We start from the raw sequence: 27,271 nt of genomic DNA on the forward strand, positions 1-27,271 counted from the left end.
TTATATTGTTTGACTGATGGTTTACAAATTATATGTTCTTTTTATTATATAACAAACAAGATAATACATTTAAACAATAAAAATAGTTTGCATTAACCTAAAGTGTGTACATATATATATATTCCTACATTTATGAAAGATGAAGTACAAAATCTAATCGTAGTTGTGCAATACATTTGACCTGGCACATTTTAGCTGATAAGGTAAACTTGAGCCTAGACGACCATTTAGGCACAGGGATTGTCAATGTCGTGTTTCTAAAGTCACAGTTTTGCTCACCTTCAATTGATAAGACGTTTATAACATTTCAAAAAGTGCGTCTGATAATATTTGGAGCTCAAAACTCGTAAAACAATGGAACTGTGGATTTGGTTTTTATTTTTTAGCATTTCGTTTGGGTACAGTACGTACTTATTTATGTGTTTACTGCCTAGTTCGTATTTTGCTCGGACAAGGCTTTGCATATCCCTGTTAAACAAAAGATGGAATTCATCTTTTATTTTAACCTTTTGAATTATATATATATATATATATATATATATATAAGTGTGGGTTTTATCAACGGAGCATTTACATTTTACTCAACGCTGATATACCAATGAGAATACGCATATTAAAAATAACCAAGAAGTTCCGAAGTTTTGCCTTGCTGCTATTTCATTGATAACTTATTGGCATAATATGAAACTATTTCAGATTTTGGTTTGGTGTGTCTACAATGTAAGAGCATTATCAGCCCAAGATTGTGTAAGCGAGTGACACAGTGCAGTGATGGAGAGGTGAGTGTTTTTAATATTATATTTGTTCGCTCATGCTCATGAGTTTGATTGGTTTATACCCAATGCAGTGAAGTACAGGTAATACTAGTAGTACTTACTGTGATATGTTTTCGCTGCCTGCTCACGAGTTGTGTAAGCCAAATGCAGTGAAGTACAGGTAATAGTACTTACTGTGATATGTTTTCGCTGCCTGCTCACGAGTTTGGTTGGTGTAAGCCAAATGCAGTGAAGTACAGATAAGAGTACTTACTGTGATATGTTTTCGCTGCCTGCTCACGAGTTTGGTTGGTGTAAGCCCAATGCAGTGAAGTACGGGTAATAGTACTTACAGCGACATAATTCCGCTATCCTGGGTCCGCGAGTGGATGGTTTAAGCACAATGCAGTGAAGTACAGGTGAAAGACTTACTGTGATATGTTTTCGCTAAACCGTTTCCGAGTTTTGTTGGTTTAAAATCAATGCAGTAAAATACAAGTAAAATACTTACTGTGATATATTTTCGCTACCCCGGTTCCGAGTTTGGTTGATTTAAGCCCAATGCAGTGAAGTACAGGTAAGAGTACTTACTGCGAGATGTTTCGCTACCCCGGTTTCGAGAGTGGATGGTTTAAGCTCAATGCAGTGAACTTCTGGTAGGATTACTTACTGAGATATGTTTTCGCTACCCCGGTTCCGAGTTTGGTTGGTTTAAGCCCAATGCAGTGAAGTACAGGTGATTGTTCTTGCTGTGATATGATTTTGCTTCCCCACTCACGAGTTTGGTTGGTTTAAGCTCAATGCAGGGAAGTACAGGTAAGTGTAACTACTGTGCTATGTTTTCGCTACCCCCGGTTCCTAGTTTAGTTGGCTGAAGTCCACTGCAGGGATGTTGTAGTGGTGAGTGTACTAACTTTGAAATGTGTTTGCAATTCCTGGTCCCGAGTTTAGTTGCTTTAATTTCAATGCAATTTTAGAGAGGTGATTGTAAATCATGTTATTATATAATTGTGCTGTCGCCATCCCTGAGTTTGAGCTTAAATTTAAATGCAGAGATGGAGAGGTTAGTGTTCTGACTGTGATATGATTTTACTACAACAAAATTCGAGTTAAATTTGTTAATGTTAGTGCCATGATGGAACTGTCAGTGCACTGATCGTTATGTTTTGTCGGTAGCCAAGCCCCCGAAATAGGTTGGATAAAGCAACCATATGTAGTGTTAGAAGGATGAGAGTACTACCAATGAAATGTTTTCGCTATCCCTGACTCAGAGTTTGGTAGGTTTAAGTTCAACACATTCATGTCAGAGTGATTGTACTAGCTGCATGATGCATATGCTACCACAACTTCTACATTTGGTTGATAGGGTCCGTTCCATGGATTAAGGGATGAATGTATTTACTGTGAAATAATTATTTTTATAATTCTCGCCAAAGACTTTCGTTGGTTTAAGCCCATTCCCGGTGAAACACATTTGGCTTTACAATTTCGCTCGCTAATGCATGCATTTCACGATATAGCATCTTTATATAACCTCTGTGTTTCCGTCTTGTCTTGCTTTGTGAGTCCTAGTGTCTGTCCAAACATTGTCTGAATTGACGTTTCTCTTTTAGTATTAGTATTAAAATTGTTTGCTAGTTTAAGTGGTCAAGCCAGATATGTGCACATCTATTCTGTTATTTATTATCGATTAACGATTTGACCATGATGAAATAATACATATATATAAACAGAAATATTTCTCCCGTCGTCTTTTTAAAGTGCTATAAAATTGAGATTATGGTGTTAATCTCAACACACGGTATACAATTTTAAACAATTTTAAAGAGATATACACTTAGTTGGCGAAACACAAAGCCCTCAGAATTGAACTGTCTCTGGCGTCGATCATTTAGCATATTCTACATACATTAGTGATATCTTTAGAAACAAACTACGTACGCAGTATGAAACAAAGAGTCTCGAATGTGATCAATACACATTATGTACGAGCTGTAATGCTGTAGTTATATCCATATTAAGCAAAACCTACGCACGCTCTTTCGGGTTTAATCTGTTTATTGACGTCTTGTAATTGAGAAAGCGGTTATTTCACAAAACCATGATTCATCAATGCCTGTTTACCCATGATTAATTAAATAAAGTAAGGGACCGTGTGTCATTACAGATCAAATCTCACGATTCACTCCTAGTGGGATGTTAACAGAAGTTATCTCACAAACGACGTGATAAAGTACGATTACTAATTCTAAACTTGCGCCGTCGAATAGTTTGTTGATCAATGGTACAACACATAAATTCACCACTTTGTGTCCTGGATGACAATTAAAAATCCTCGGTTTAAGTACTTATATAAACGAAATATTCCGTCATTTTATTTCTACACTTGTGATCCGCAACGGATGACCTTTAAAATGGTACAAATAAGTATATAGCGTCTACAGGAATCCAAATTAAACATAATTTCTAAGGCTATCGGTAAACCTTTTTCGATTCGTGTGTTATCTGTTTGTGGTATTTGTGTATAGGGTGTTCAAACGTTTCTGTCTCTAGTTAATTCTCGTTTGGGACCTTGCCTTGCGCCTACAAAAGGTTAAACTTTCGGCTATTGTGTTTGTCCCGACAGTTTACATTGTATGTTTGTTGAAATAAAAAATAAAATAATTGTCAGTCGGATTGCTGAATTTGTCGCTTTAACTTATTTTTTGTACGTTGGAAAGTCTAGAATATTTTCATCAAAATTAGCAATTCAATATAAGTATAGGTAATCAATTTGTATACACACATTATTTTACAGGTTTGCATTGTTCAGCGTCAGACCAATGAGTTTGGAGAGATCGTGTACGATCTCGGATGTTCTCCAAGCACTGTACGTATTTTTAAATTAAGCTTCAGGTGAAGCGCTAACACACTTGTTTAAAGCCCAATTGACATTAAATTATAGCGATACGTTGATAATCGGTGTCTTATAACGTTAGGTTAATCTCATTTACTGATTGTTGGGCTTGTTCATTGCTTACTTTTAAAGCCCCCGTTGGGTTTGTTTCTTTACTTTCATTGTTTTATTTAAGAATTTGTAACCTTTATAAGCAAATATTTGGGCGATGATATCAGAACAGAACAGAACAGGACTTTTATCAGGCATAAACATTAACATGTTCGTAGCCAAATATAGCCAATATCTTAGTTCACAACATGCCCTGTTTGTTTGAACGAATTTCTTTTTTAAATTTATTTTTCTAGTTTAGATGAAGTATTGCTATTATAATATGTTAGAATATAGTTCACTGGATTTTTCATTGTTTCTCTACTTAACTTAAATATATGTCATGACTTTGCCATATATTGTCGATAATATGAATCGATCCTTTTAGACATGTACGAACGTTACAGCTGTATCTCAAAATAGCCTGTGTACACAATGTTGTGACATTGACCTTTGTAATCACGTGGCCTGCAATGCACAAGGTAAGGTTATTACAATGTTTACTCCCTTTCTTGACTAGCAACTAAACTCACATTTGCGTAGGCCGGGACATTTTCGAACAGAGAAGCGATGGGGAAACGAAAATTTGCTTGACAGTGTAATATTTAAATTATAAATTACCGTGTTAATTGCATCTTAACGATAGTAACTTTGTTTAACTGAGTAAGTGACTTCAATTCATTTAACAACAGTAAGTTTCACAAAGATGTATGTTTGAATGATATGCCAGGCTTTAACTTTACACGTAGATTTGCATGTTTATATCTCATGCAAATACAACTACATGTGCAATGTCACTAACAGTCTTCCTCATTCTTGTTATTTGTCATTTATATCAAATATAAACGATATACGTATGTAAAGTCCTGAAACATACTCGATATATCAGGCTTATGGCATTACTTATATAATGTTTCGGATGAAATGGCATGCGATAGGCCCGAATATGGTACAGAGAAATGATAGCAGGGTCTCTTTGGGTCAGCTTTCTGTAGAGGATGCTTCACGTCAACGCCAGTTGTATTTGAACGGCAAGCTCTATCAGTTTTGAAACCTGAGTCATTTAAATACGGACCGTAAAAACATTTCAAATGTGTGCAATAAGTCATAATACATTTTAAAAAACAATAATGATCATTAAATCATTGAACATATAAACAGATTCTATACTGTCTGAATGTATTAATCCTAGTATGTCCATAAGACTAAAACTAGAGAAAAATCATTAATAACCTTAAGTTATACACACATATCATTGTCAAAAGTATACACAATAATGCAAAAATGCGTAAACGTTGCTTTTTATAAATCAATTAAAGAGTATATCCAATGTCTACATCGGCTCCCCGTAATTGAAATGCAACATAAAAACAAAACAATGAAAGGCACATGATAAGAAACTGAATGTTTATATTGTGAATGCAACAACAACGTTGACTTAACTGTCATATGTTTTTACAGACTACCCTGTCTCTAGAGGTCCAATATGTTACAACTGTCAGAACCCCACGCCGTCTGGAAGGTGCCATGATATCGAGTTCTGTGATCAAAATAAGGTCATTTTCATGATTTATAGATTATATATTTATAAATGTTATATTTTTGTAGAATTATTCATTTTCTTGTCATTTGTATATCTTAAAATTTGTTTTACTTATTCTGGAAAATTGAAAATGGCTTAAGGATGATCGCATATGATTTTGATATCCTTTGAAAACAATGTATGTAAAGTATATAACTGAAAAATGCTAAACAGTTTGTTTTATGAAATATTATCTTGCAATTGGAATCATGTTGGTCAAATTTCACTAAGAATGGGTGGACTTGGTCAGTGTTGCATTCCAACCGACAATCAAATATTCATCAGTTGATTATTCTCTTTTTATTCCTATGATCATTTCCGATATGTATTGATCTACAAACAGTAACATATATCAGGTGTTAACGGTTATTGTGCCCATGGATTGGGTATTCAAACACATGGTTTCGTACTTTTGGAACGTTATGTCGTATCAGTTGAGACAAGTTTTTTAAATGAGTCACTGACAGAATATTCTCAAATGTTTTGATGTTATAAATAATTTAAAACGCGAACTAATCTCAGTGATGTCAACGCAGTTGAATCACCAGACATGGCCAGCTTCGTTTTTCCATCAATGCCAAGTTCGCTTAAGAGCATGTATAATTAGCTCAATAATTTGAAAAATCAACAGGCCAGTTTTGTAATTATTAACAACATCTCCAACTATAATGTACATAAAAGAACTGTATGCATTAAAAGTATGTAAGTTCTGTTGCTTTTAGGGCTTTTATGAAAAACCACACGACGGATGTACAGGAAGTATGCATCCCACGGCCAGCAACGGCTTACGACTTGGCAAAGGCCAGTTTCCGACAAGTGAAATGCAAAATAGCGACACCCCAACGAATTAATCAGCCAATTTTTACCCGTTGCAGGTCATCTGTTACCAGATAAATCCGCGTGTTCTGGTACCAAGTGGTTCGATGGTACTGATTTAGGTACTGATCGGACGTACACTGGCGTACGTCTATGTAGAGCATTATTTCGATATCATAATAACCAATAAAGTATTTTCTATCATTCAGATATGCAAAGTGGCTGCGAAAAATATCTTCGGCGATTCCTTTTACACTTCTTCATGTGAACTTCAGCATGTAAGTTCTATTAACTAGAATGTTTTAACATTCACATTTAAAATTCTTAAAAAATACACTGATTCGCTTGAGTAAATAAAGTTGGATCGCATTACGATCATTTGGCTTTAATATTCAGTACGTTTTCCTTTGGAATTGAAATATAATTTAATTTTGAGCTAATCTAATTATAAAAGACAAGATATGTTAGGGATAAAAAGGCTGTTGAACGACACATGTGTAAGCTTAATAAATATTTTAAGTCATATAAGACAAGATAATGTTGATACTGTTTTAATGATATTGAGAATGACCTAACAGTTATGGCACTTTGTTTATGAAATTTATATGAATGATTAAATACTTAAGACCTGTGGACTTCATCAAGAACCAGGAATAATTGGCAAACGAGAGACCGAGAACGCCCGTTCAAGTGAAAACCTGCACGTATGCGATGCTTGCTGCTCCACAGATCTTTGTAACATAGATTGTCAAACAGGTAATAAGGTTTAGCTAAAGGTAGGACAACGCAATGGTGTGTTTATATATAATTTCAAACGTTGCAATGAACTAATTAGTTTTAGAGTGAAATCTTATTTAATTCCATTTTCTTTGATTGTGATAGCAAAATCAATGTTGAAAAAGGCGGATATTTTTATAGCTCACCAATCTATGGGACTACCTGGAAATTTTAATCAGTTTTTCGAGTGTACCAATAATATGTATATGAAAAACTACAGAAACAAGCTCAGTGGCCAAATGTTTAAACTTTAACCCTTGCGTTGTCTGCTTGTTTATCTTAGTTTCATCCCTGTTATGTTATAACATGTTATTGGTTGTAAAGTCAACTATTGGAGCTGTATAAAACTGGCTAACCCTAACCCACTGACTGGTCAAAATAAACCTAAAAATAATGTTAACCAATGTAATCCTTAAATGAGAAACTAGCCTTAATTTGAAATGTAGACAACTTTTTTACTGTTTATATCTGTTAATAAGCTAAGCCAACAAGTTTTTTTGAAGAATTTGTCTAACTGTACCGGTCAGTTAAAAGTTGACAGCTCAATTCCTCGCAAAACAAAATCAGTTCTAGTATTAACCCTGAAAATGGATCCGGATTTTATCATGACAATCAGACTAAATGAGCATAAAATAATTGACTGGGTTTTTAATTTGTTCTGGTCACTAAATAATTGGTTATTTCATTTTAGCTATGCAACGTATCAATGGACAATGGGCTGAGTGGTCTTCTTGGGGATCGTGCTCGCTGACCTGCGGTGACGGCGTGCAATCCAGACACCGAACATGTACAAATCCCTCACCGACAAATGGCGGAGTCATGTGCCCAGGAGAAGAAAACGAATCAATGGCCTGTGCAAAACAAGCCTGTCCAAGTAGGGAATTCAACAATACTTTTCTTATTACTTTTTTGTAAGAACGAGAATATATGTTGCATGTTAATACATGGGAATTATAAATGTAGCCTTTGTTTTTTTTACATTTGTTATATTTACGAATAAACAGATTACTTTTTGATTAAAGCCTCTTGAATATGTGTAATTTACATTCCGCTTTGAAAAGAACAAAAATGATGAAAACGATACTTCCTTTAAGTACGTTAACATGAGGAATCCAGTACACACACACAAGCTAATTATCTGAAAGCTCTATCTACCATAGTGTTATAAATAACATGTGGTATCATTTAACAATTATGCATTGTCCATACAATTATTACAGTCTGTTTTATTCTTTAGCTGATGGCCAATGGTCTTTATGGTCGACATGGACCAACTGCTCTTTGTACCATGATGACGGCGTGGTAACCAGAACACGGTCCTGCTCCAATCCAAGTCCGGTAAATGGCGGGAACAACTGTGCGGGACTTGACATTGAAAGAAAATCATGTCAAATGCCACATCAAATCGTTTGTAAGACTTATTTTATTAATTGATGGGACCAAATCCTGCATTGTTTGTAACATGTTTAATTAATACATATCAAGAGTCGGAATAATCTATTTTCATGAATTTACAATATGTTTCATATTAGATATACAGCATAGTGATAAATATCTACATAACAGATGACTGTAGCGATGTGTTAAAACTGGGCCTGTCGCGTGGTTCGGGTGTGTACAAAATTACGCCCTGGAATACGCATAGGGAAGTTGACGTTTACTGCGATATGGATACCGAGGGTGGTGGATGGACGGTGAGCATTATGTTGCTTATATTTAATAATTGATTATGTTTTATTGATTATGTAATTTTACTTTTTTGACGATAATAAATGTTACAATTTTAGAATGTTAGATCCAGAATGTATTTCTTAACCAGAAACCATTTATCATCCTAAAGGTATAGCCAAAAGCTTCAATCACAAAATGGAAACACTATTTCAATTAAATATCTGACAACATATGTGCTTTAAAGATCCAAACACATTTCTTCCAATATTGGTAAAGGTATTCGATCCATAAATAGTAAGGAATAGATATCTGTAAGGTTTTAGATCAATTTATAGTTAAATATAATTCTGCTTAAGGTCTGGACAAATGCATTGTAAACCAATATGTTTGAAATCATATATTTACATGGCTAACGTTGCTAATCGAACCATACATCTGAATGTCTGATGTTGTTTAAAGTATACCCCCGATATAGCTTAAGATACAAAATGTAAGATATAAAACAATAAATAGTGAGGATTGACAGGTTTAAGCTACAATAACCACTAATAGATGGAAATTATTCTATTTCAGTACAAAGTTTTAATTACATGATTTGAAATTATGTTTAAGAATGATTTCTATAACGACCCGTCGATTGTAATAGAGCCATATATTAGCTGATAGTGTTATTACTCTTGCCCGTCGACCTCAGTGGCAAATCTATTATCGCGGCGAAATCATATTTAGATTGCATATCACTACGTCATTAAGATATGTTTATTTCGTACAAGTTCTAAATGACTTTTTAAATCACACGAGGAAAGTGATTAATGTGTGTAGCATCGAGCAGACGAGCACAAGTTGTAACATGCATACGTCGTAATTGGCAATATCTCTATGATCTTGAAAGAAATATGGCAATAATCTTTTCAATCATTTCTTGTGCAAAATAAAAACTCTTATCTCAAATATGTTAGTGATGGTGTCCCATAAGTAGTAAAGGTATTGTTGTTCAAAATATGTGACCAATTTATGGTAAAGAATGATACAGGTGTATGTCAAAATATAGTAAAAAGCAATGTCATTTAAGGTATTCTTCCCATACACAGCAAATAAAACTGTTGCTTAAAGCAGTTGAACAATAAGTATTACGACTTATGGATAAAGTATTCGAGGTATATTTTGTAAAGAGTAATGCTGTTTAAAGTATTAAACGAATGCAAAGTACCGACTTAAATATTTAACCCGTAATAAGAAAATATGATTGGTATTTATCCGAAATTGCAAAGGAATAATCTAGTTTAAGGTATGTGAAAATAAATAGTATAGTAATATTCTGTTTAAAGTGTTTGTGGCATACAAAGTTAAGACTACTTTCCTTTCCGGCATTCGACATAGTAATGCTATTTATGGAGTTCGACTTATATAAATTAGATGACAAGGTTGTTTAAGGTAATATAACCATGATTGTAAAGGAAAATCGTTAATAAAATGTTCCCAGACATATACAGTAAATATTTATGCTGTTCAATGCATTCGACACATCTATAGTAGACACCTTACATATCAAAATCTTTGGCACATATATAATAATGAATAATGTGTTTTAATGTATGTAGTCAATACTAAGTGCGGAAAAATGCTATTTAAAATATTCGAGTGTTTCAATGTTTTCGGCCTTTATACCTAAGAGAGTATGCATTGTGTTCGACTTCAAATATAAATATATATCAAGAAAACTCTTCTATCGTTTTTATTGCATATTAATGAGTGTGAATAATGTAACGACATTATGACAGTATACATGAATATGTGTCAATGTCTTTTATAATAAAAAACTATATTATATAGAGGTATGGACAATAATTCTAGGTCTTATAGGAAGGAAAAATGCTATTTAAAGTATTTGACACAGGGGAGTTACAACAAGAGTATTTGGCCTTTATACCTTAGAAATTATGTTCAACGTTTATAAGTATTTGAAGTATAATGTTGTTTGATATATTCTGCACAATTGATGAGTAAATCATGAAACTGCATAATATAATCAACATACATGGGGATAAATATATCCTTTCCAAAAAAATGATCATATTTTCAACTAATACACGGTTAATTTCCTTTAAGGCTTATTTAGTATTTTCAATGTCATTTTAACCCAAGGAAAAATGCCGTTTATGCAAACCATTTTATCGTGGCTTTTAAAAAAATGTCTTGCTATCAGTGATGCTCAGTGCATTATCCAGGAATTCGGATATGCAAAAACTTTTTGTAATCAAATTAGTTCTTAACATTACTTTCCATATGTAGGTGTTTCAAAGACGCTGGAATGGTTCTGTCGACTTCAACAGGAGCTTTGCGGATTACGAAAGGGGATTTGGCTCATTTGATGGTGAATTCTGGACAGGTGCGTTCTTACGATAACGAAACCTTTCATCGTATGAACAAACGATAATTCAATGATACTCTTCGTTATAATATACTAGACAAATATATATCAAACAAGACATCTCAGAAAGTAAACAGAAATTTAAAAATGCCCATTTACAAACATTAATTTTGACGTAAGGGTTTTCAGTTGTATGCGCCACGTAAATAACACTAAATGATATTAAGTGTTAATTTGCGAATAAACTAAAACCATGAGTTCAAATGCCTATAACTAATGTATGCTCTGTTCAAAGAATGGTTTATTTATAGAATAATACATGGTTGACCATGGCTTTTTTAGGCCGTATCTCGGAAATCGCATCGGCAGATCGACATAACATTTTTAACTTTTAGCGAATTAATGCGCGCACGGGTGTATCAACCCTAGCGCGGTTAGAACTTCGTTGGTCAACGACTTAGTTTACATTAACATTTACATCGAAAATACCTAGTAAGCAATCTGCTCTAATTGCTACGGACTGCGTTCTGCATATTGATCAGCTTGCTAAAAGTAGCGCCGTAATGAGTCTTCAGTCTATGGTATGCGGTTAATATGGTTTGGAAACGCTGCGTTTTTCGTAATATAACGCAATTGTTAAATATTTTGATATCGGCGAGTTACATAATGCAATATAGAAATGCAGAATCCGCAAATAGTTGCAAAATGAACGCGTACTGAATCCAATAAATACATGTATTGTTTACCTGTGTTTAGATTTTGCTTCGGCCGGGGACCGATAATATCTACATGTACAATGTAGTTAAGAATAAAATGTGGGTCATCGCATTCAGACAGGTTTATTCCCCGGAAATAAACTCTGAGAAGTCGTTAAAAGACGGAAAAATATGGATCGTATTATGATGCTATAAATTGCTAATTAGACGTAAAATATCAAACCATAGTGTTTTAAATGAAATTAAGATACTTCATTTTATCCTACAATCAGTTTTTTCATAAGTATAATTTCTTCGTTTTAAATTGCCTACATCGGCTATTACATTTTTATTGAGATTGTTAGTTTTTAATTGTTTTTGTAAAATGTTTGTCGCATAAAACCATTTTCTTGTGTAAGTACATACTAACAACCTTTTAACCATTTACTAAATGAATATTATACACTTTTACAATTCAAATCAAACCGCGTTAAGCGTTGACAGGCTATCGACCTGCTACAATTTTTGTCATAGTCATGTAATGCCGAATGAAAGGGAAAGTATGTGAATATTTCTAAGTTTGTCTCGGTTATTTCAGTCCAATATCTTGAGCATGTAGCATAATGCATATTCATATTTAAAAACAAAACTGATATAAATATGTTCATTTTGTCAACGAGTGACACATGTTAAGGGCTTTATTAGGATACATAAGATGTACATAAAGCATACAGGGAAGAAATAGTACTAGTATGTGGGTGATTCGACCCAGAGGTATTTGGCGTTGTAGAAAAAAGTCTTAAACATAAACCTAATTAATATGTCCAATTTGGTTAAGCCTGCATACCCTGTTAGTAAATTAAATACGCATCAAGTCAAGTTTGAAGTGTAGAGTAGATTTGACTAAAAATTCCTTAATGTTTTATCCGTGTCAGAGCATTGTTTATGAAACAAAAGCTCCAGATAAGGTTTTATATGATTTTGAGTATTACTCCATACCTTATAAGTAACTATTTGACGTATTCCACATTTCAAGTGACTTATACTTCATGATCTTATTGAGAATCAACGTTAAACATAAAATCTTTTGCGAAGGAAATTATGAGCGAGCATATACTATCTTTAGATGTTTATGTTAATACATATGATTTACAATCACATGACTATACTCACAAAATGTTGCAGGCCGAAAGCCATTCAACGCTTTAAGCGCTTTGATTGATAATTGCCCCGGTAGAAGGAATAAATGCACGAGAGCTTTAGCCCGAGGGCAATTATTTTATTGGGGCAATTACTCCTATATCTTATGAAATGGGTACACATAGTGTTCACCAATGGACGTCCACGTTTCTTCTATATCCAGTAAAATATGTACACATAATCTTCACTGTTATACGGACAAGTTTCTTCTATATCTTATGAAATATGATCACAAAGCCTTCACCGTAAGACGCACACGTTTCTTCTATATTCAATGGAATATGCACACACAGTTTTCATCGTAAGACGCACACGTTTCTTCTATATCTTATGAAGTATGTACACATAGTCCTCATTATTGACGGACACGTTACTTCTTTACCCAATGAACTATGTACACATAGTTTTCACTGTTAGACGCATTCGATTTTTCTATATTAAATGAAAAATGTACACATAGTTTTCACTGTTAGACGCATTTGATTTTTCTATATTGAATGAAATATGTACACATAGTTTCACTGTTAGACGCATTCGATTTGTCTATATTAAATGAATTATGTACACATAGTTTTCACTGTTAGACGCATTCGATTTTTCTATATTAAATGAAATATGTACACATAATTTCACTGTTAGACGCATTCGATTTTTCTATGTTAAATTAATTATATACACATAGTTTGCACTGTTAAACGCATTCGATTTTTCTATATTAAATGAAATATTTACAAATAGTTTCACTGTTAGACGCATTTGATTTTTCTATATTAAATGAATTATGTACACTTAGTTTTCACTGATAGAGGCACACGATTTTTCTATATTAAATGAAATATGTACAAATAGTTTTCACTGTTAGACGCACTCGATTTTTCTATATTAAATGAATTACGTACACATAGTTTTCACTGTTAGAGGAACACATTTCTTCTATACCCAATGACATATTTGCACATAGTCTTTATTGTAAGACGAGCACGTTTATTTTATATCCAATGTAATATTCACACATAGTTTTCACTGAATACGCACACGTTTCTTCTATAAGTAATGAAATATGTACACATAGTTTTCACTGGAAGACGCACACGTGTCTTTTATATCCAATAAAATGTGCTCACATAGTGTTCACTGTAAGACGCACACGTGTCTTCTAAATCCAATGAAATATGCACACATAGTCGTCATCGTAAGACGCACAGCTTTTCGCATAAATATTTCTATATCTTATGACATTTGTACACATAGTTTTCACTGTTAGACGCACACGTTTCTTCTAAATCCAATGAAATATGCACACATAGTCGTCATCGTAAGACGCACAGCTTTTCGCATAAATATTTCTATATCTTATGACATTTGTACACATAGTTTTCACCGTTAGACGAAAACGTTTCTTCTATATCTAATGACATTTGTACTCATAGTTTTCACTGTTAGACGCACACGTTTCTTCTATATCAAATGACATTTGTACACAAAGTTTACATCGTTAGACGCACACGTCTCTTCTATATCTAATGACATTTGTACACATAGTTTTCACTGTTAGACGCACACGTTTCTTCTATATCTAATGACATTTGTACTCATAGTTTACACCGTTAGACGAACACGTTTCTTCTATATCTAATGACATTTGTACACAAAGTTTACACCGTTAGACACACACGTTTCTTCTTTATCTAATGACATTTGTACAGATAATTTACACCGTTAGACGCACACGTTTCTTCTATATCTAATGACATTTGTACACATAGTTTTCACTGTTAGACGCACACGATTTTTCTAAATCTAATGACATTTGTACTCATAGTTAACACCGTTAGACGAATACGTTTCTTCTATATCTAATGACATTTGTACACATAGTTTTCACCGTTAGACGCACAAGTTTCTTCTATATCTAATGACATTTGTACACATTGTTTTAACCGTTAGACACACACGTTTCTTCTATATCTAATGACATTTGTACACATAGTTTTCACCGTTAGACGCACACGTTTCTTCTATATCTAATGACATTTGTACACATTGTTTTCACCGTTAGACGCACACGTTTCTTCTATATCTAATGACATTTGTACACATAGTTTTCACCGTTAGACGCACAAGTTTCTTCTATATCTAATGACATTTGTACACATTGTTTTCACCGTTAGACACACACGTTTCTTCTATATCTAATGACATTTGTACATATAGTTTACACCGTTAGACGCCCAGGTTTCTTCTATATCTAATGACATTTGTACCCATAGTTTACACCGTTCAACACACACGTTTATTTCTTATCTAATGACATTTGTACACATAGTTTACACCGTAAGACGAAAACGTTTCTTCTTTATCTAATGACATTTGTACTCATTGTTTACACCGTTAGACACAAACGTTTCTTCTATATCTAATGACATTTGTTCACATAGTTTACCCCGTTAGACGCACACGTTTCTTCTATATCTAATGACATTTGTAACTCATAGTTTACACCGTTAGACACACACCTTTCTTATATATCTAATGACATTTGTACACAAAGTCTTTACTGTAATATGCAATCGTTTCTTCTATATCTTATGAAAATGTACTCACTTTTTTTTCTCTGTTCGACGCCCATGTTTCTTCTATATAATGACATGTGCACATATAGATTTTACTCTGCTACAAAAGTTTCACTAGTTGTTGAACTTAAATGGCAATACGCCGTGTCCATCGATATAAAGAGATTTTAATCAATTAATTATTAGGGTGAAAAGCAACTAAGTCACATAGTGGCCTTCACAACCTGCTATTTGTGTTACCATATATAGTATTGTTCGTACCCTTTACCTATAACGCTCGAACACGAGTGTACACATCGCATAAGATTATAGGTGAATTAAATTTATCTTTTTCACAGGTCTGGATGTTCTCCATTCAATGACAAGCCGTGGTAACATGACGTTACGAGTGGACATGAGTTTACCAAATGGAACTACTGGATTTGACGAGTACGCGGGTTTCTATATTTCTCCACTTGACCAGTACAACTTAAACCTTGTAAGGAGGATCAACTCAAGAGGAAGTATGTTATTCGTGGAATTTGGGAGAAATTGATACACTGTTTAAATACAATACGTCTAACTAAGATCATTACCCTTTATTCGTTTCCAAAGAGACATAATTATACTAAATTATCCTTTTATATCAAGTATATTAGAACAATTTAATGTATTTAAAACGGAATAATTCACCACAATATTTATTTTGTCAAAATATGTTAGTGCCCTGTATATTTTAGTCTTAGTCGATGCTAGAAGTTGCTATATTATTTTAATAAAATACGTCGGTATTCTATAATTATCATGCATGCCCTTTAAAGGTGAAACGTATAGATATGTGCACAAGAGAAATGTTTTAATTATAATGAATGATAATGTTTAACGCATTCGACTTTAATTATCAAAAGAAAAACAAGTATGATTTGTGCCAAGATAAACACTCTTTATTTGTGGGGAACGTAAATTTATGCAAATAAAGGGGCTAGAAACCAGTTGATATACGTGCAAGGAAAAACGAAAAATGTTAAAAAGCTGCATAAAATTGAATCACTGTATACAATGCATTTAATCTTACTTACTGATGTATGACATCGCTAACGACACGTGTATTTTTCGCAGTTTTTGCTTATTTTTTAAATTCGAAATTTTCTTGGTCTGACGTCCGCGGAAATCCCAGTTAATTTGAAAAATAATTTGGTATATGTATCTGTTCTTATCACGTGACTTGCACACGCTAAATATATGCACTTTAAATAGTTGTAGCCTGGAATTATAACTATTCTGGTTTTCGCTACCTAATCCTCCGGTACAAACAAAATTAAACCATAATATATTTCTGAAACAATAGAGTCATTATACTGTTAAATGAATTTCAATAGCTCGAAATTCACCTTTTATTTGTACCGGCATGGGAAAACCCAGTTATGTTAATTCCGGGCTATATGTATTAGGAAACCATTATGCGCTTTTATTATACGGCTTAACTCAGCTGAGACAGCGACAACAAGGTGATCTATTAATATAAAATGATGTATTATCGGCTTCATATTAGCTCGTATTGACAGATATAAGCTTGTGTTTGTTTCGGATTTGGGGACCATCTGGTGTCTAGCCCTTAAATAGCAAAGCCAGCACAAACTCTCCAGTTAAAAAGCGCCAAAATATCGCATATATGATTGTAATTAATTAATATCTCTAGACACTGTACCTTGTGTTCCAAAAACGAATATATTATCTCATCTACATTCAAGAAATAAAAAAAAACAAGTCTGTTAGCAATAGGTTGACTTGTTTATACCTTAATATGATTGACAAGCAAACCCTTTTATAGAGTTCAAATAATACTTATACTAGATGGATAAATGGTATATTTACAGTGTCCGATTCCTGTATTCTGTCCGACACGGGTACTAGTTATGATATCAACCACCAGCCGTTTACAACGTACGACAGGGATGTGGACAACTGGTCTGACAACTGTGCCCAATACTTTGGAGGAGGCTGGTGGTACAATGATTGCACGTGCAATAACCTTAATGGAGAGTACACCAGGGTACATTTTTATTACTATTCATTTAAACAAGGCGATTCTGAAAGACTGAAGACGTCTACCATGATGTTTCGATAGAGCAGTTAATATTTGAATAGACTATTAAAGCATTTCATCGTTTGTGTGTTTGTTAATTATCAGTAGCTATAGTATGCAACATTATAAACTTGTTTTTATTCATCCCAATGATATAATTGATACAGATGTAATGCAACTAAAGCAAAAACGCTGTTCTCAACAATATTGTGAACATAAATTTATGATAAAAATCATGGGTTGTTCCATTGTAAAACAAACGATCATTTGAAAGAACTCTCCTATAGATTGAGTAAAGTAGCTATCAAAACCGTTTTATTATCTTTTTAAATTGTTAGTTCTTGTTATTTATCTATTGTGTATATCTTAATGCTGAGAAACAGTAATGGTTTAAGTCGAATAAACTCTATTCAGATATGTTATGTCCTGTTTACCAGAGATGACTGAAAGCTCACGTCATACAGGCTGTTTCTATAAACTATTACAACAAGTCTTTAATTTGAATATCGTGAATAATGTGATTGAAACAACCACATATCAAGCCGTGCAGTGCATTACTATTTCGTGCATACCGGACATGTGTTTCCGGTCATGTGACCGGTACTGGAAAAACTATATCACACTGATCTATCACACAACCCCCATGTAGGATGAGTCACGCGCAACAACGCGCCACTTCTAATTTCTTTAATTGTATGGTTTATGAAAATTATATTTTGCAGTTTCTTTAAAGCGGAATCAAAAATATAAGTATACAATACTTTTAATTCAAACTGAAAATAAATAATCGTAAAAGCGCGATTTGTAAAGGAACTAATATCCGTAGATAATGATTTAAAACTACTGCGCTTTCTGACGTCAGTACACAACGTCACACGCGCTTTTTTGTGAAATGTACAAAAGTGCGTTTTCTACGTCATTTTTTCCACAAATTCATAATTTTAGGTATGCAAGAAAAAATATCAATCATATTTCTTATTCTTAATTTGATTGCAATTGTTCACGTTTTTCTCCTGTCATGTTATAGGTTCCTACCATTTCATTTCAACAAAACGGTACATTGTTTTCCTTCCATAAAAAACTGTTTGGTGCGATTTTATGAAATTGCTTATTAAACTAAAGCCGTTCATTGCTATTAAAATTGTACCCCGAATTCTCATTTGTTTGTCTTTGGGTTTTACAATTCAACATTAACAATTTATTACCACAATGCATTCGCATACTTTAGTTGCCATTGCATATACATGAACAAATAAATGCATATTGCATTAAAATGGTGGATATACAGACAACCAAAAAACATCACGAGCGTTTTAGTTTTTATAGCCATGTCGATGGAATCACATAGATTCTACAATATTTTCCGTGCTATGTACTGCCTATTTTACTCTTGTAATATTACCGCTAGCCGGGCTAAGTATTGCCTATTATCATTAAGAGTGCCGCCTTTCACCTTCGTGAATACTCCTTTGGCCACCATGTGCACCGTGGAGTACTGCCTATCACCATTGTATGTACCGTCTATCACCATTGTGAGTACAGTCTATTACCATTGTGAGTACTGTCCATCACCATTGTGAGTACTGCCCATTACCACTGTGAGTACCGTCTATCACCATTGTGAGTACCGCCTATCACCATTATTAGTACCGCCTATTACCATTGTGAGTACCGCCTATCACCATTGTGAGTACCGCCTATCAACATTGTGAGTACCGCATATCACCATTGTGAGTAACGCCTATCACCATTGTGAGTACCGCCTATCACCATTGTGAGTACCGCCTATCACCATTGTGAGTACCGCCTATCACCATTGTGAGTACCGCCTATCACCATTGTGAGTACCGCCTATCAACATTGTGAGTACCGCCTGTCTCCATTGTGAGTACCGCCTATCATCATTGTGAGTACCGCCTATCACCATTGTGAGTACCGTCTATCACCATTGTGAGTACCGTCTATAACCATTGTTAGTACTGTCTATCACTATTGTGAGTACCGCCTATCACCATTGTGAGTACCGCCTATCACCATTGTGAGTACCGCCTATCAACATTGTGAGTACCGACTATTACCATTGTGAGTACCGCCTATCACCATTGTGAGTACCGTCTATCAACATTGTGAGTACCGCCTATCACCATTGTGAGTACCGCCTATCACCATTGTGAGTACCGCCTATCACCATTGTGAGTACCGCCTATCACCATTGTGAGTACCGCCTATCACCATTGTGAGTACCGCCTATCACCATTGTGAGTACCGCCTATCACCATTGTGAGTACCGCCTATCACCATTGTGAGTACCGTCTATCACCATTGTGAGTACCGCCTATCACCATTGTGAGTACCGCCTATCACCATTATGAGTACCGCCTATCACCATTGTGAGTAACGCCTATCACCATTGTGAGTAGCGCCTATCACCATTGTGAGTACCGCCTATCACCATTTTGAGTACCGCCTATCACCATTGTGAGTACCGCCTATAAGCGTTGTGAGTAACGTTTATCACCATTGTGAGTACCGAACATCACTCCCGTGAGTACCGCCTATCACCATTGTGAGTACCGACAATCACCATTGTGAGAACCGCATATCACCATTGTGTGTTCTGCCTATCACCATTGTGAGTACTGCCTATCGCCATTGTAAGTACCGCCTATAACCGTTGTGAGTATAGCCTATAGCCATAATGAATACCGCCTATCACCATTGTGTGAACCGCCAATCAACATTGTGACCACTGCCTATCACCATTGTTAGTACCGACTATCACCATTGTGAACACCGCCTATCACCATTGTTAGCACAGTCTATCATCATTGTGAACACCACCTATCACCATTGTGAGTACTGCCTATCGCCATTGTGAATAGCGTCTATCACCATTGTGAGTACCGTCTATCATCATTGTGAACACCGCCTATCACCATTGTGAGTACCACCTATCAACATTGTGAGTCCCGTCTATCTCATTGTGAGTACCGACTATCATCATTGTGAGTACCGCCTATCGTCATTGTGAACACCGCCTATCATCATTGTGAACACCGCATCTTACCGTTGTGTGTACAGCCTATCATCACTGTGTGTACCGCCTTTCACCATTGTGAGTACCGTTTATCACCAATGTGAGTACTGCCTATCACCACTATGAGTACCGCCTATTACCATTGTGAGTACCACCTATCATCATTGTGAACACCGCCTATCACCATTGTGATTACCGCCTATCACCATGGTGAACACCGCCTATCACCATTGTGAGTACCGTCTATCATCATTGTGAACACCCCCTATCACCATTGTGAGTACCGCCTATCGCCATTGTGAATAGCGTCTATCTCCATTGTGAGTACCGTCTATCATCATTGTGAACACCGCCTATCACCATAGTGAGTACCACCTATCATCATTGTGAGTCCCGTCTATCACCATTGTGAGTACCGTCTATCACCATTGTGAATACCACCTATCATCAATATGAGTACCGTTTATGACCATTGTAAACACCGCCTATCACCATTGTAAACACCGACTATCCCCATGGTGAGTACCGCTTATCACCATTTTGAGTACCGTCTATCACCATTGTGAGTACCGCCTATCACCATTGCGTGTACAGCATATCGCTATTGTGAGTACCGTCTATCACCATTGTGAGTAAAGCTTATCACCATTGTGAGTACCGTCTATCACCATTGTGAGTACCGCCTATCACCATTGTGTATACAGCCTATCGCCATTGTGAGTACCGTCTATCACCATTGTGAGTACCGCTTTTCACCATTGTGAGTACCGCCTACCACCATTGTGAGTACCGTCTATCACCGTTTTGAGAGCTGTCTATCACAATAGTGAGTACCGCATATCACCTTTGTGAGTACCGTCTATCACCCATGTGAGTACCGCCTATCACCAGTGTGAGTACCGTCTATCACCATTTTGAGTACCGGCTATCACCATTATGAGTACCGCATATCACCTTTGTGAGTACCGGCTATCACAATTGTGAGTACCGCATATCACCTTTGTGAGTACCGTCTATCACCCGTGTGTACTGTCTAGGACCATTATGAATACCGTCTATCACCATTGTCAATACAGTCTTTCACCATTATGAGTACCGTCTATCACCATTGCGAGTACCGCCTACCGCTATTGTGTGTACCGCCTATCACCGTTGTGAGTACCGTCTATCACCATTGTGAATACCGCCGATCACCATTGTAAACACCGCCAATCACCGTTGTGAGTACCGCCCATCACCATTGTGAGTACAGTCTATCGCTATTGTGAGTACCGCCTACCACCATTGTGAGTGCCGTCTATCACCATTATGAGTACGGCCTATCACCATTGTGAGTACTGACTACTACCATTGTGTGTACCGCCTATCACCACTGTGAGTACCGTCTTACGCCATTGTGAGTTCTGCTTACCACCATTGTGAGAAACGCCTATCACCATTGTTAGTACCGCCTATCACCGTTGTGTGTACCGCCAATCACCATTGTGAGTACCGCCTATCATCATTGTGAGTACCGCCTATCACCATTGTGAGTACCGCCTATCACCATTGTGAGTACCGCCTATCACCATTGTGAGTACCGCCTATCACCATTGTGAGTACCGCCTATCACCATTGTGAGTACCGCCTATCACCATTGTGAGTACCGCCTATCACCATTGTGAGTACCGCCTATCACCATTGTGAGTACCGCCTATCACCATTGTGAGTACCGCCTATCACCATTGTGAGTACCGCCTATCACCATTGTGAGTAATATCTATCACCATTTGGAATACCATCGATCACCGTTGTGAGTACCACCTATCGCATTGTGTGTACCGCCTATCGCCATTGTGAGTACCGTCTATCACCATTGTGAACACCGTCGATAACCATTGTGGGTACCGCCTACCACCATTGTCAGTACCGCCTATCACCATTGTGAGTACCGCCTATCACCGTTGTGTGTACCGCCTATCACCATTGTGAGTAATATCTATCACCATTGTGAATACCGCCGATCACCGTTGTGTGTACCGCCTATCGCCATTGTGAGTACCGTCTATCACCATTGTGAACACCGCCGATAACCATTTTGGGTACCGCCTACCACCATTGTGAGTACCGCCGATCACCGTTGCGAGTACCGCCTATCACCGTTGTGTGTACCGCCTATCACCATTGTGAGTACCGTCTATCACCATTGTGAGTACCGTCTATCACCATTGTGAGTACCGTCTATCACAATTGTGAGTACAGTCTATCATCATTGTGAGTACAGTCTATCACCATTGTGAGTACCGTCTATCACCATTGTGAGTACCGCCGATCACCATTTTGAGTACAGTCTATCACCATTGTAAGAACAGTCTATCACAATTGTGAGTACCGCCTATCGCCATTGTGAGTACAGTCTATCACCATTGTGAGTACAGTCTATCACCGTTGTGAATACAGTCTATCGCCATTGTTAGGACAGTCTATCACCATTGTGAGTACAGCCTATCACCATTGTGAGTACCGCCTATCATCATTGTGATTACCGCCTATCACCATTGTGAGTACCGCCTATCACCATTGTGAGTACCGCCTATCACCATTGTGAGTACCGCCTATCACCATTGTGAACACCGCCTATAGCTATTGTGTGTACCGCCTATCATCATTGTGAACACCGCCTATCACCATTGTGAGTACCGCCTATCACCATTGTGAACACCGCCTATCATCATTGTGAACACCGTCTATCACCATTTTGAGTACCGCCGATCACCATTGTGAGTACCGCCGATCACCGTTGTGAGTACCGCCGATCACCATTGTGAGTACCGCCTATCTCCGTTGTGAGTACTATCTATCACCATTGTGAGTACCGCCGATCACCATTGTGTGTACAGTCTATCACCATTATGAGTACCGTTAATCTACTCGTGAGTACCATCTGTCGTCCTTTGAAAATGGCATTTTTCCATAAAGAGGGCAGTGTACCTCATTCTTCAGAATCGTTTTTTTTCCCTCTTCGAAAACTGTGTCAAATGTCACATTCATTTTTAAACATGATTTTTCATCGATATAAACTTTGGTAGCCTAATCTGAACTATTATATGAATGAACCAGAGAAACTTTCATTTTCTTCCAACCCAATTTTCCAAGTACCAAGTTTGACGAATCAACGTGAATTTATAGCCTTGAGGCCCGGCAATGTCATGTGGAAAATACTAGGTGATATTTATAGTCAACATGTAGGTAAGGCGATGACGATGAAAGCCGTAGACCTTATTAGGCCCATGTTAAGCCAAGATCGCATACCCTTGACAGATAGTCAAAATCGTGAAAGACGGACCCTCCCGGACGCACACATGGGCAAATATTTGCGAAACAACATTTACGGGAATTGAAAGAACTATGTGCAACATAATGCCGAAATATAAATACCCCTGAAGACATAGAATTCTTGTAACCAAATTTTGGCCCTGGTAAATCCAGGCGTTTTTGTTGCATCTAGGTCAATCTCGAATGTAATAATGGTTTTGTTTAACATATTGAATTGGTACTGTATATAATAGCATGTGAGTTCAAACTTGATCTACCATTGTCACGTTGAAGTTTAATGTGTTATAACAGGCAGAATAAACAACAAGATTGTTAAAATAATACGTATATATTGTAAATCAACTGATGCTGTTAAACTCTGAGTAAGTGTACTAATGCAGAAGCGTTTTGACCAATATTGTGCTATAACTCAATAGCTTTTTAATAAACAACAAAGTGATAGCCGCTTAGGAATAAAACATTTGGTTACAATCAATGATGAGATCAAATGCAAGTGTTTATTTCGGCAATCATCAAAAAAGTAGATATGAAAGTCGTACAGAATGTTGTTGACGTATTTGCATAGATGAGCTGAATTTATCATCAACCATGTCATTTATTATTTTTTTACAATTGAAATACTTATTTTATGTCTCCTACCAAACTTTGTTTTCTTTTTGAGGTCTCGAGGACCTCTTTTATTTGCCCAGTAATAGGGACTATGGGGTCGGGGCCATCCTCATAGGCCCTTACAACATTCAAAAACAGTAGTAGTCAAGTGCATGCAGTTATCAAGTTACAGTTTTAACAAAAATGTTTAGATATTTAGAATAGCAGTACTATATATTGCATATGTTTAATAAATCTGAGTTTGAAATGTTTTTACCTTCGAAAGCAAAAGTGGTAAAAGCATAGCAGCAGGTACAATGCACTTCAAAAGTGCCTTTTTAATGATTGAGATCAATATAAAAATGTACATTGTACTCGTATGATTTTGTTTTTCTTGTCCGAAATAAGATATTATTTTACTCTCGAAAGGAAAATGAGTAAAATAAGGCAACGGATGTTTATCAACAAACTATAAATAAATAACAGCTAAAGCTTAATAGTAAAGCTGGTAAACACTTATACTAGTTTACACATGACAACAGTCCTTAAGGTATCTGACTAAGTGTCATACATTCTGAAAAAAGAGCCAAAATGAGACATCAAATAATAAAGTACCTACCAAACTTAACAAAACTGATTGCCCAAACAATGAAACAGGCATTGATATGTTATAGGTAATCATTTGTAGTGTAGATCAAACATTTTTAAGCTTGATGTTTGTACACTATTCATTCATACATTTAAAAAAAAAATGATCTGAGCTATGTTTTCTGAGAGTCAATTGAGTTCAAATTTAAATATTTTTGTCATATTTCTAAAGCTGTAACAGTTCTCTTTATAAACATTTGAAACTGTATCGTTGTGAACCTGTCCACAATAATACATTTTTGTAATATAGACTACTTCAAGTAATTGTTATTTCACTTGTTTACTAATAATATGTTAGTAATGGTAGGAGGTTGTTAGTATTTAATTACAAATAAAGCTTCGTTTGATGCTACGCAAAGGAGCCGTTAGAATTTTAAGACTGTGGAATAAATCAAACTTAGATAAAGCTTTATACTGGGCGTAAGACAAAAATATTAATTTTAATAAAACATTGTCTCTACTTAATTAGTTAAAAATGTTAAGATGGTGTCTTCAATTTGTTATCTTCCATTGTTTCAGCGATACCAATTTGAGGAATTTCCAAACATGAAAACATGTTGTCAATCATGTCAAGTTACTTTCACAGCTACATTTCAACTTTATTTGTGATTTTAATCAAAGCGTCAATAAATATCTTTGTAATAAGACCCGATTCTAAACAAAACGTACAAGTTGTGGTTTAATATAGTCGTAAAAGTGTTGTTGCCAACTTATGCTAAAACAGGTGTCATGAAAGTTTCCGCTGAGTTCTGGAGGAAAACGTTGTTGAACTGCTCCCAAGCATGTTTAAACTAACGGATCGCTTTATATCGATATTCGAGACTAGTATCATCAGAAAACATAAATAACGTCATAAGAACAAAATATGAATCACAGCCGGATACGCTTTTTTACCTTTACAATCAATACGTATGATTAGAATATTTCAAAATACTAGAAAGAACAAAATATAATCGTTTTTCATGCAATACTTTCTTCTATATTTTAAGATAATTTCTAATTTAAGCGAAAACGGAACACACTCAGCTAATATCCTTAATATCCATCGTTGTAAAATTGGCAAATAAATAAGTATATCATGTTCCTTTGTGACCCGAGTTTGGGATATGATAAACAAGTCGACAAGATGGCTCAGTAACTAGAGCATCGAGATTTGTTTGGGGGGGTCATTGGTTCGAGCTCCACATGTCGCCACAACTTTGGTTGAACAGGTAATATGATACATTTTTAATACATTTTCTTTTTCTACTGTTTTGTGAACGAAACTATATATATATATATATATATATATATATATATATATATATATATATAATGGTTCTTATTAAGGATACCGGGCTTAATTAATAAAACACGGTATTTCAACCTTATGAGACTATAGTAGATCACAGTAAATCTTTTAGCATTCACCAATCATTTAATATTTTTTTGCGGTTTCTGCTATTAAATACACGGTTAGAATCTTACTATAAGTAGTTAACATTTTCCATAAATGTATAATTTAGTAAGTAGTCAAAGGTTTATCAGTCAAAATTGATGTTTGTTATACATGTGATTGTATTGATTTTGAATAAAAATGTCACTTTCATAAGACGTCTTATGTTTTCAAATTTTGGTATTACTTATAATACAGTGTAAATACGCGTGTTTATTTTATCAAAAATAAAAGTGAATCTAGTCTTAGTGATGTTCCCTACATGATATTAGCTAGTATATATACAAGAATGTGTTAAATACAACACGCTCGATGGCGGTGCACTTCATTTGTGTAGTCTTGGACATCGGCATTGAGCTTTAAAGCTGCACTCTCACAGATTAAACGTTTTGACATTAATTCTATTTTATGTTTGTCTTGGAACGAGCCAATTTTTGCGAAAATCCATTGACACCAGTTATATAAGACTGCTGATACAAAATCAGATCGCAGATTTTTATATTTAATTTCAAAAAAATGATGTTTAATGCATTTTTCTTTAACCGTTAAGCCATAATATATTAATTTTCGAACTGATTTTTGTCAGCTATCTTATATCATTGGTTTGCAGATATTTACGCATAAAATTACAAGACAAAAAATAAAATAAAAAGTTTGCTAAAATGGTCAATCTGTGAGAGTGCAGCTTTAAAGTGTACGCAAAAGGTCTAAATTAAACACAATAACTCTAAATGTACATATTAACATGATATAGTCA

At 35.4% G+C, this 27,271-nt stretch overlaps 1 protein-coding gene and 1 long non-coding RNA gene across 2 annotated transcripts; both read left to right on the forward strand.

The window, feature by feature from the left end:
* The first annotated feature begins 299 nt into the window (after positions 1 to 299).
* On the forward strand, positions 300 to 17,934 carry LOC128221708 (semaphorin-5A-like). Its single transcript, XM_052930309.1, has 12 exons — positions 300 to 403; positions 697 to 779; positions 3,553 to 3,624; positions 4,130 to 4,223; positions 6,199 to 6,249; positions 7,608 to 7,790; positions 8,154 to 8,327; positions 8,483 to 8,610; positions 10,880 to 10,976; positions 15,765 to 15,929; positions 17,283 to 17,458; positions 17,929 to 17,934. Exons 1-12 carry the CDS (start codon positions 355 to 357, stop codon positions 17,932 to 17,934), a joined length of 1,278 nt encoding a protein of 425 aa, XP_052786269.1. The 5' UTR covers positions 300 to 354.
* On the forward strand, positions 6,368 to 7,751 carry LOC128221299 (uncharacterized). Its single transcript, XR_008258952.1, has 3 exons — positions 6,368 to 6,417; positions 6,766 to 6,895; positions 7,608 to 7,751. It is a non-coding gene; the product is annotated as an uncharacterized LOC128221299 (long non-coding RNA).
* Positions 17,935 to 27,271: the final 9,337 nt, after the last annotated feature.

The sequence above is a fragment of the Mya arenaria genome, chromosome 16 (assembly GCF_026914265.1).
Source record: "Mya arenaria isolate MELC-2E11 chromosome 16, ASM2691426v1".
NCBI classification, from domain to species: domain Eukaryota; kingdom Metazoa; phylum Mollusca; class Bivalvia; order Myida; family Myidae; genus Mya; species Mya arenaria.